General features: G+C 40.2%; 1 protein-coding gene across 1 annotated transcript; it reads left to right on the top strand.

The window, feature by feature from the left end:
• The first annotated feature begins 6,812 nt into the window (after positions 1-6,812).
• On the top strand, positions 6,813-8,893 carry apoeb (apolipoprotein Eb). The gene is made up of 5 exons (XM_034233487.1): positions 6,813-6,962; positions 7,155-7,220; positions 7,304-7,457; positions 7,590-7,877; positions 7,970-8,893. Exons 1-5 carry the CDS (start codon positions 6,839-6,841, stop codon positions 8,310-8,312), a joined length of 975 nt encoding a protein of 324 aa, XP_034089378.1. The 5' UTR covers positions 6,813-6,838; the 3' UTR covers positions 8,313-8,893.
• Positions 8,894-12,332: the final 3,439 nt, after the last annotated feature.

The following is a 12,332-nucleotide window of genomic DNA, read 5'->3' as shown; positions in this document are numbered from 1 at the left end:
ATCAGCCCCCCCCCCCCCTACCTCACAGACCTGCTGCACCACCCACACCCCTCCCTGCTGCCTCTGCTCATCAGAAGCCAACCTCCTATCCATCCCCACCCGCATCAATCACCGGACCTGGGGGGACAGAGCCTTCTCCGTCGCTGCCCCCTCCCTCTGGAACTCACTCCCACAACCCATCAGAGACTGCACTGACCTCACCACCTTCAAAACACTCACAAAAACTCACCTCTTCAATCTGGCTTTTAATGTGTGATTGTTTTTGTATTATTTGACTTTAACTTTAACTATATATTTATTTGTTGTTCCTTTATTTTATTTTATCTTCACTATATCTGTAAAGCGTCTTTGAACACCTGTAAAAGTGCTAACAAATTAAATCTATTATTATTATTATTATTATTATTAAGTCTTTTGTGTTTTTTACAAAGATGTGAAATTAGTTTCGGTTAGGTTTGATGATGTAAAATGTTTTCTTGCAAATCAAGGCAAGTACCCACAATTGATCTACTTCATATTTATGTAAAAAATAAAACACAACAATAAGACTGTTTAAATGTTGTAATGGAAATAGAAACGATGTGCCGAATATCATTATAGACTTTTTGTATTACTTCATAATTATTCTTTGAAGAGAATTAGTGCCACCTGCTGAACATACAGAGTCACAGCATGTTATCTTGTACAGATGTATGCAGGACAGCAGCCTTTTTCAATGCATGAATTTCGCTTTTGACAGTTATAAAGAGGGACTTTCTCTAAAAGCTCCACATAAAAAAGAGTGGAGTACAAATCCTTTCTTGTTTATTCGGTATCTGGTTGCAAAATCTAGCTCCCCCTTCCACACCCTTGTAAGATTCCGTTATGGGTCTGGGAGAGGGCATGTTCAGATTTGTCTCTGTTAGTCTGAAACTCCTCGTGCTTCCACCTTGTTTTTTAGTTTTCCTTTTGTGTCTCCATCCCTGCTGCCAGGTCGCTCCCACGCTGCCTTACCCCATGGCAAACAACATTCCTGTGTTTTGCCCCCAGCTGTCACACACTCACCGTTAACCCTCCAAGCTCACACACAGCCCTGATTTATAATGAAGTTAAATTGGAAGGTTTCGGGTGTATTTAAAATGAAAATCAATCTGGATCAATGGCCCCTCTTCTCCTCTGCATTGTACAATCAGACTGGGGAAAGTGGACATGGGGAACAAAGAAAGACACATTCAAGCAGTAAACACATTATGAGCTGCACTGAAGCTCATGTGTTTACTGTGCATCACCTATAATTACTTGTTATAGCAAGACAGGTGAAAACATTTGGTGACTAAAGCATCCTGAAGAAACATTGTGTAATATGCATTCTTACTCATGATTGTATTTATAAAAAAAAGATTCTACAGTTATATGTTTGTCAGACATCATTCTGAACAATTTATGAATGTATGAACGGAAAGTTATTTTTAAAAGAAGAACATACCAAAGCACGTTTTTAAATAAATTAGCCCCATGAATCATTCAAACTTTATAAAATATGTTCAGCTGTCTGAAGATACAGTACGTTTGCAGTAATGCCTCGTTGGTTACACGAGGATATATAAAACAAATACATATGAAGACAGGACACAGCTAGCCAGGCTCTGTCCACAAGTGAAACCAACAACACAAGTTGGATCAAGATTGTTAGATCTGTATAAATAAACAAGTTGTAAAAATGTCAAGTTGTGTTTATTACAGAGGGTTGTTTCTGAGACTTAATTAGCAAGGTTTAGACATTCTGGTAGGCTTTGTTTTTTAAAGTCTTGACGGAGCCAGGATAGCTCTTACCCCTGATTTCAGTCTTTGTACTGTAGCTTCATTTTAACACCCATGCATGATGAGAGTGGTATTAATCTTCTTATTTATATATCTGCAAGAGTGCCAACAAACATACTTCTAAACATGTGAAGCTAATCCTTAAGTTAGGAGCTTGTTTTCACAACCAATACATTTTCTGCACAGCTTAAACTCCTTCATCAGGCTTTTGACATTTAACCTTAAAATATGTATACGATGACCTTTTACCCAGAACTTGGTAAAGGGGGATGTGACACTCAGCTGTTTTTGTTGATGGTCATGCATAAGCTATAAAACCTGACTCCTTCATTATATTGAGACAGGCCTAAAAACTCAGACATCTGGCTCTGTTGGCAAAACCTCATCCATCAGCTGATAGCACTCTGACTCAGAACTAGATGATGGTGGTTACGTTGCAGGAAAAACACTCAATGGTGTACTCCACTTCCCAGTTCAACAAATCTTGACCCACAGACAAACGGCAGTAACCTCGCTGACTCGTCTGAACATATGTTTGCCTGTTAGGAGGGATGAGATCATACAAACTAAACCAAAGAAATCCAGGGAACAACAACAATAGGCGCGTTCACACCGGAGTATTGCAAACCACGCCCCGTAAAACTCTGAAATGTTTTGTAGAGCCGCCATGTTATTATCCTCGCATTAGCATTATTAGCATTAGCCCAGCGCACAAACACAGAGAGACTAACTTATGGCAACACAAAAGAAAACATGGGAGCGGTGGAGATGAGGAGGTGTCGGCGTTCTGTCGATTTACTCGGAAGGCTTCTACTGAAGCCAGTCCCTAACTCCGGGGACTTCCGGCCGGGGACTTCGGGTGGCAGTATACGGCGTGAAGTTGTTTGCGGCCTGCCAGTAAACCCAAAGCAGAAGAAGACGAAGTGACGTCAGCGGCTCATTTGCGTAATCTTCCTTCAGGGAACTTATTCCGGTGTGAACGCGATCGGCTCTTAGTTCCATAGGGGAACTAAGTGCTGGGAACTAAGGGTGCATTCACACCTAATAGTCCGTTTTCTGGTGTGCACCAGACCACAGTTTGTTACATTGTTTCATTTTTCAGAAGGTTCGGTTTGCGTTCACACTGGCAAAACTCAAACGGACTATAAACTTTAAACACAAGTCATGTGCACGTAAATGCAGTTCAACCATTGGTCAGAGATTGAGGGGGTAAAAACGCAAATCCCGGCAATTTCTACCGGAGCCTCCGCCATGGAGCATCGGCACTTTCGGCAGGTTATTCTCATGCTGCTGTTAATCTGGAGATCAACAGACACTAGCGGCCCGCGCATATGATTATATAATCACTCAGACAACGTCCGTTAAAAAACATTATAACACATATAATGAGAGACGTTCTACAGTCAGGAGGGGCGTTTCACCGACGACAGGTGTTCTTACTTTTATGTAGTTTACGGAGAATTTTTACACGACAAGTGTACACGACACTGTTCAACACTTCATTCTGCTTCACTCTTTAACTAAACAACCGCGGATGTCTTGAAAGACTCTTTCGCTAAAGATTTTGAAGACATCCGCGTTCTTGTGACACGTAAAATACTACGCTTCCTATGTTTTGGTGCGGACTGCGTTCACACCAGCAATGAACCGCTCCAGAGTTCGCAAGCAAGCGCTCCGAGACCACCTATTTTAGCGGACCAGAGTCCGGTTGTTTAGTTCACTTCAGAGGTCTCGGATTGTGTTCACACCGACCCAAATGAACCGCACCAAGCGGCTAAACGCACCAGGGTTCGATTCAACCGGACTATACAAGGCAGGTGTGAACGCACCCTAAGTGCTGGGAACTAAGTGCTGGGAAGTAAGTGCTGGGAACTGATTGATTGATTGATTGAAAAGTGTATTAACAGCTTGTATATTGGGTACAGTACGGTACAGCTCAAAACATACAATTGTTAAGGGGATGCAGACCAGAGAAAGACTTTCGTCTTGTTTACATCAGGGTCCCCCATTTCCAATTCATCATATCATTTAAGACATATAAGACATATTTGACATACAGATGGCTTATTTACAATTTAACTAAGTACGGCAAAGTAGTTGGTGTGAACGCGGCTAATGGGTCACTTTCGTTCACAGCGTCTGAAGATGCCCTCTGTCACAGTGGCTCCTTATAGACATAAGACATGACCTCTTCCTCTGCTGTGTCAGATAGTTTACTGTATTACCTCATGCTTCTAGTTGAATCTCTGTTTCACTTCCCCGTCCGTCCTCTGCCTCTTTACCCTGGAGGTTCAGTAAAGAGAGGCTCAGCATTTTGGGTTGTTGCAGCCTGTGACCTTAGTTGGTACGTGTAGTTTGATCATTGTGGTCCATCACGTCTGCAATACATGAACACGACATATATCATTAATGCCTGTGATGTCCGTAATGGAACTGCATTTTAGCAGCTTATTTGGCTGATTGTCACACAAGATTAGACATGTTCCTAAAACAAAACAGAAATTGTGTGACATTGTTTATACGTAGAATGGTAGGATTATATTTTGAATCTTGATTTGTTTGTGTTTGAACTGGACTGGACTTGTTATCTAACTGAACTGCATTATCTTTCTGTGTGTGACACACCTCCAGCAGTGACACAGTCTGCTAATGTCGTGGAATATCAAGGTTAAAGGTCTTTTGTATTTTAACAGAAAAGTGACACCTCAGCCTGTACTTGAAATTGCATCAACTTGCTTCATCTAATGGGTTTCCATTTCATCAGAGAAAATAACATTTGTAACCACAACAAGAAAGCTCATTTATGTACAGTCTCCCAATCACTCAACACACAGTTGACCCTTTTGGGTTATCACACACTAATGTTATCATGTTCTCACACTAATTATCTGACCAGGACAACACTTCAAACTGTGTTCCTGTGTAAAGTGGATTTTCTGAGGAAAAAAGGACTCTTTGATTGACAACAACCAGGCCACGTCCTAAAGGGCAAAGGGCAGTGATGAAGCTTGTATTTCATCATAACTAATGCCAGCTAAAACAAACACTGATATGTCATTACTGGTAGCAATGCATACCATGTTTTGTAAAAGCACAGTGTTTTATTTCAATTAAAATTACCTAAAATATATATGTATTAATTGACATTTCTGTAAATGTGACAGTGTAAGCCGAGAGTTTGATGTGTCAAAACCAGTGATTTACAGACAGAGGATTTCAAGACACAAAAAAGACAATGACAGAAACTAAATACGGACGTTCTCAGGACAATACCGAAGCAATGCAGAGCAACAAGAAGCAGAAAACAAAAGTACAGTAACATATTAAATAAAGAGTCAATACCACGCCACAACATTAAAACAAATAAATACAATCAACAATGTAATCCCTGCATCAACAAGGTCTACTGATTTGTATATATAGCAAGCAATGTTTAGCAACATGGATTAGAGGTATGGGGTATGCTTTTTCTGGGAATAGGGAAGTTTTAGTTCTATTTTCTTGCCAATGCAACTACACCATTTGTCATAACATTGTGTGACTTCAGGCTTCCTGACAGTTTTGACTCTTAATACATATTTGAGTTGCTCAATAAACTGAGATAAAAAACAATCCATATGAAACATCCTCTTTCCAGTTCCAATTGCAAAACACTTCAAATGTCTCCAACATGAAAACAGATATGATTTCAGTCTTTGTTCCTATTAGTTTCCTGTGTAATTTATTTTATTCATTCAGTGCTCAGCTGCAGGTAATACAATTGTTTATTTTCTCTGTATTTTATTACCTCTAATCCTGCTTTTGTAAAGTGGACCCACTTCAACTGAGTGTCCCCCAAGCCCAAACATGCCCAGCATGTAGTGCAGATGCTTTATTTGCATTACAGGCCCTTACTAATCTACAGCTCTACATAATGAAGCAACACAAAACAGCCAGTACAGCACATAGACAATACATGCATGAGATTTGTATACAAAAAAATCCAAGCATCCTACTTTCTCCACTTGAATAATAAAGTATTGACATGCAAAGCTGCCATTTGTGTCTGCAGGGGAGTTTGCGGTCAGCACTGCCAGACCATTGAGATTGCCGTGAATGTGTGAAAGACTTATTTACATCCTGGTGCTAGGATAATTTATATAATTTATATCCAGATGAGACCACTTGCTAATAGCAATCAAAGGAAAAGCTGCACAGTTGTAATTTAACAGCAAACTGGCAATAACCAGTGCATACTAAAATCAGTAACTTGAGTTAAAGTAGGAACATCACTTTAAAAATAGTAAAGCTTAATTCTGTACAGTAAAATAATCAAATTGTAGCTATGTAAAGTATATAAATTACAATGTTCTATTGCTGGAATATATCTGTGTACATCTACCCAAGTATTTTAGCAAAGTACATACTGGTAGTTTATTTGAATGTTCAATTTCTACTTCTATTGCTATTTAGTTTCTGAACTCGTTTCAGAAGCAAATATTGTGCTATACAATCCAATCATATTCTTTGTTGCTTTATTTGGCAGCAATGTTTACTAGTTAATTGTAAGATGTAAACAAACATGCAATTTGCTTTCTGTTTCATACCGGTTTACTGTTTTCTAACCCACTTATAGTGGATTATTTAATGTTTGTAGTGTGGCTACTTCTACTATGAAGTTGATTGAATACAATGTGTAGTAAAGGGGATTATCGTAGATTCACATAATTTTGAAAGAAAACGTAACCGACAGTTCGATGTGATTATTCATTCACATGTGTGTTCTGCCAATATTTTTGAACACATATACAATTATTTTGGTATAAATTGAGTTTGAACAGAAGTTGCGCATTGAAAAACTTCCTTAGCAAATGGAACTTGCTTCTTTCTACCTTACTGAAAAGTCAGTGAACATGTGCATTTTCTCCCGTTATTCTCGTGACTGACAGATTGCTCAACCCCCCTCAAACAATGCAAACCTTTGAGAACTTCGGACGCGGTGTTTGTGACACGTTGCGTGGAGGTAAACAGGAATCTGTGCAGACTAATCAACATTAGCATGTTAACGCGCCCCCCCCTCCCCCGCGCGCGAACACGCCCAGCAGCAGCAGCAGCAGCCTACTGTCTCTGTATAAAAACCCTCAGTCCCCGTGCCGGAGTACGGAGGAATCTCAACCCCTCAGGTGAGTGGAAGGACGCTGGGATGCATTCAATGTATTTCTGACTTTTTTTAATGCTCAGCTTGAACCACTTTATTTACTCTAAGTGGTTGATTTGTTCTTAACTCTTAGCATATGAGCTTAACATCTGGGCAGTATTTGTGCTTGTTGACAATACATTGTTGATACTCATGTTTTCTTCTTTTTATTTCTTAGGTGTATCTATCTGTCCAACAACCATGAAGGCTGTAGCTCTGATCTTCGCTCTGGCAGTCATCGCCGGTATGTGCAACTCTGGTCCAGTATTTAAAAATGTTTTTGTATGGTTGTATATTTATCTAACCTGTCACCTTTGTTCAAATTAGGCTGCAATGCCCGTGTTGTGCGCCAGGCTGATGCCACCCCACAAAACTGGGAAGAAACTGTGGATCGTTTCTGGCAGTATGTCTCTGACCTGAACGAGAAAGCTGATGGAGTCGTGCAGGACATCAAGGTCTCCCAGCTCAGCAGGGAGCTAGAGTAAGTGAACCATAATCATTTATATTTTGTTGAAACTTCAAATCCTCTCAGTTAAATTCCTTACTTGTTCATACATCTCTGTAACCTCATCCTATGCCTCCAATCCTAATTTGTAATTTCTTGTCCATCCAGCACTCTGATCTCAGACAGCATGGCAGAGTTGACCGTATACAGAGAAAGCATCCAGTCCAAACTTGCTCCCTACACCGAAAGCTCCACCGGCCAGATGTCTGAAGATCTGCAGCTGCTGACCAACAAGCTCCAGAAGGACATGCTGGACGCCAAGGAGCGCAGCACTGAGTACCTGGGCGAGCTGAAGACCATGATGGAGCAGAACACCAATGACGTTCGCGGTCGCATCAGCACCTACACCCACAAGCTGAAGAAGCGCCTGAACAAGGACACTGATGAGATCCGCAAGTAAGTAGGGTGGAGGGTCTCAAACGTACCAATTTATTGTCTTTGTGTTCTTGAAATCTAAATATTTTCTTCTTCTTCTTTCCCCACGCAAGCACCGTCGCCACCTACATGGGTGAGATCCAGTCCCGCACCTCCCAGAACCTGGAGACAGTGAAGGAGAATGTTGAGCCCTACGTCCAGCAGGCCAGCGAGGTCGCAGGCAAGAAGCTGAGCGACATCTCCACCATCCTGAAGAGCCAGGCCGAGACCTTGACCGAGCAGCTGGAGACCCAGGCCGCAGGCATCAAGACCCAGCTGGAGGACACCGCCCAGCAGCTGCGCACCTCCCTGGACAGCAAGATCGACGAGCTGACCGAGATTATCTCCCCCTACGCCACCCAGATCCGTGAGCAGATCGAGAACATCGTGTTGAAGGTCAAGGAGGCCTCTGCATAAAGACTTCTTAATACCCTGGCAAAGATGGAGGAAGGCGGGGAGTTGAGAGTTACTGTTCATATCTTCATTTTGGGGTGTTTTTGTTCAGGGTGAGGGGGGTGGAAGAGATGAAGGAAGATGAGGTTGTCTATACAGAACAGTCAGCAGATACACATCTGTTAGTTATTCTGCATAGTCACCCCTTCTTATCTTATCAACTCCCTTAACTATTGAACACTAGCCCCCCAGTCGATAACTGCCATTAATACTCAAAACAGTTTTGTTATATGCTTCATTTTTTAACTGCTCTGTCTGTCCTCCCAAGGTTGTGTACATTTCATTAACCCGTATCATCTCTAAATACACACCCACGTGTCTTTCATTTCAAATAATGCACTGAGTTATGATGATCAGAAGATAGTGAACCACTAAAGTGCCCTTCTGTATTATCTACATTTGCAATTGTGCCTCACAGAGAAGTGGGATGTAAAATGAATTGATGCTTTTCTGACAAGAGTGTAACACTGTCCGTTCTTTACTCTGATGTAGTTCCCACTGTAAGTGCACTGTGTGCTGAGAGAAAATAAAGAACTTAGAAGATATGTTTTGTTTCCATTGTTTTCTTCTCTGATAAAAGAGTAATCAATCATTAGGACAAGGGTTCAGTAACTTGACATTACATGTACTGTATAAGTATTACACATTTAACCAGTTTGAATAAAGTGGTGATTATTTAAAAATAAAAACCTAATACGGTTTTAAAGGGACCTATTTTGTGCTAAGATTATCAACCTGATTAACTTCTTTGCTGATTGGTGCCTTATATCAAATTCTCCACAAGAAATACATCTTAAAGTCTTCTCTCTGCACATGCACGCTACCCCAATTCTCCACCCTTCTCTTGCTCTTCCATTAGAGCAACCCCTGCAAGTCCAGACTTGTTCAGATCTGATCCCAGGTTCCTTTCTCTCCATCCAAACCGGTATTTGGGAACATCTTGTGCCATTGATAATATCGTTTAAATGCTTCACTATCATGTCTACTTTAGTTTGTGCTCATATTAACATATAACTTCAAGTTTCAAGGCTTTATTGTCATTTGCACATTAGATATTGTAGATGGCAATGAAAGACTTAGGTCACAGGCTCCTCCAACAGTGCAACATATATATAGGACAGAACAGATAAATCACAAAAAACTAGTGCAAGAGAATTATAACCATGCATTAGTGACTTTTTATACATGTGTTTTCTCAGATTGGCCCAAAAGAGATATTCAAACAGGGCCAGATACTGTTTGTGCCAACATGCGCGTACAGAATGTGTTTTGCAAGCATGTGCATCAAGGTGGCCTAGAGGTTAAGATGCATATCAATAAAATGTTTCTGACAAAGGATCATTTATGCAAGTCTTACCCCTCTTTTCCCCCATATTTCCTATCTGTTTCCACATTGTCAGCTGTTTTAAAAAAGGTCAATTTAGTTAATTATGTAACCCCTGAGATAGGCAACTGTCCCTATCAGAAAGTGTACCAACTATTGCCTATCGTGGTCATCATTGACCCAAAGTGAGGTTCGTCACACTTTTCCAATATAAACGTTCAAAAAGTCTTATGCTCATGAACCTCAGCAGGGGCCAGTAGAGGACACCATTTGTCCCTTGTTCCTCTCCTCTTGTCTGACCCTTTGCTTGAGTTTGTGCTGTGCGAAGATTCAGCTGTGTTTTCTTTTCACAAAGAAACACACTCCCTCTGAGTTAGGGAGCACAACACACATCTTTCTGAGATGTATGTTAGTGAAAGAGCTGTTAACACATCTCTTGGCGATTTGTCAAATTAAAACACATGCATAACGCACCAAATATGCGCATGGGTTATATCTCTGAAAGGTCAACATTTGGTAATATAAGCTTTCATTATTTACAAAACGATCTCTTTGTGTTATAAGAAAACTTGTTTACCCTTTCTATCTGTGTTAAAGGGCATTGCATAACACCATGACTATGTGTTTGTCCCCTATGATATCACTCCTTTCAGGAACCTGTGTTTATTTAGAAAAAAGCAGACAAGCGAAACTCCTATATTAAACAGTCCATTGTTGCAACGATCCGTCACTGATGGTAAAAACAGGAAAACCACAAGCATTCTGCCCGTTCAGCACTTCTGCTCCGTCTACTCCTATAGGAAGGCTGCACTCTGACTACTGCTCTGCAACAGAAAAAAGTTCCAGCAAACTAGCAGGTGTTAGCTTGTCTGTGACTGCAAGTAACCCCTCCAAAAACACCACATGCAGAGATTTTACCTCCTATTACAACCCCCTCTCTTCTTCCCGTCATTTCCCTCCCCTTCAGAACTGGCACACACAACCAGGCACCACAGGAACACTTGGCCAAACACAAAAACAGTCTTTTTGTAAGCTTGTTATTGCAAATTGGGAGCATGCAAGACGTGCACTTTCACGCCCTATGCCTCCTGCAATTATTCAAGAGGAGCTTAAATGCACGCAAGCACAAGCTCATACATAAACCCACTGGCCACTTCATGACAAAAGATGGAGAGGTAATGTGTGGGTGTTGAGGCAAGTGAAGGCTTATTTAACTGGCTTTACATCCACAGCAATAGCCTTCATGGGCCAAGTTATCAGCAACACATGGGCATTTGGCCCTTTGCAGCAGACCACTTGGTGTGAGAGCTGATATGTTAAGCAGTGATGAAGCCTTCAAACCTCACGCACAGACTTCCTGGCTCTAACTCAGGTCACAGTCGTAATGAGGGGTTACTGCAGTTCAACTGACTGTACTGTTTTCCGTTGCATGCTAACGTACAAGATAGACCACATGAGGCTTTGTCAGACTTACTTCCCCTCTAAGAAAGAGAAGGTTATGGGTAAAAGACACATCAATTAGGCAAGGGACTATTTCAGTAGAGCAGTACATGGAAAAACACACCAAAACACAATGGGACGTTGCAGCCTGCTTCAGATCAGAGGCCTCTGCCCTATTAACGTATTTAGAAATGTTTAACAAATCAGTTGAGTTTAATCAGCAGATAATACCGTATAATATATAATTAATACACATTAAAAACTGTGATAAAAGGACACAGGTATTTCCATTTATAATGAAATATCATTAGGCTACCTCATTTTGTAATGTTACTACTTTTCAAATTGATATATTAAGATGGATAATCTCTGTGCGGTTTAATATGATGATTGTTGTGTTATTCTTACCCCCCTCCCTTTTAAAAAAAAATGCATTATTGATTTTTTACTGTAAATTGTTACCACATAATTTCACTTTTCATTATTAATATTAATGCCAAAGCTAGACGTTTTTATTTGTATTATATATATATATTATTTTAATTCACACATCTATTTTGCACTCTGTATTTTATTTTTAAACTGTACATAATGTATTTTATTTTTAAACTGTACATAATGTATTTTATTTATTTATTTTATGTTTGTACAAATGATCTTATTTGTTTTGCATTTTAACTGTAAACTGTAATTATCTGATTTTAAAGTATACTGTCACAATTGAGATATTTCCCCCCTCAACGTTTAAAGCAATGTTGAATATATCATTTGTTTTAAGTGTAGTATCCCACTATGTCATGCAAAGGTATTCAAGAAGTGAAAAACGTTTAAGAAAAATGCAATTGATACAAAACAGATGTGTATTATCCTCACAAAACGACCTTTTATTTGGTCATGCCTTTATAAATCCAAATGTCAAGCAGTACAGTTGCTTGGTATTATAAATATTAATTAGCCATTATGACCAATAAATGCAACCCTTGTTTTGACACAGAGGGCATGCATGGCCAACACTAAAGGTCCAAAGGAGCTTCCAAATAGCTCAGATCAGTTGGAGGTAATGCTATCAGGGCTGAACTATGTTCCCCTGCATCACATCTCATCTTTGACACACTTTGTGGCAGGGGGAGACATCATCATATACATATCAAATTAACCAATATTTCTCCTGGTCTTTGTCCACACCATACCTCCACATATAGATCGCTACAGTCTCTGAT

Source organism: Gymnodraco acuticeps, unplaced genomic scaffold (assembly GCF_902827175.1).
Source record: "Gymnodraco acuticeps unplaced genomic scaffold, fGymAcu1.1, whole genome shotgun sequence".
Taxonomy (NCBI): Eukaryota; Metazoa; Chordata; class Actinopteri; order Perciformes; family Bathydraconidae; genus Gymnodraco; species Gymnodraco acuticeps.
This window is presented reverse-complemented; position numbering and strand designations above follow the sequence as displayed.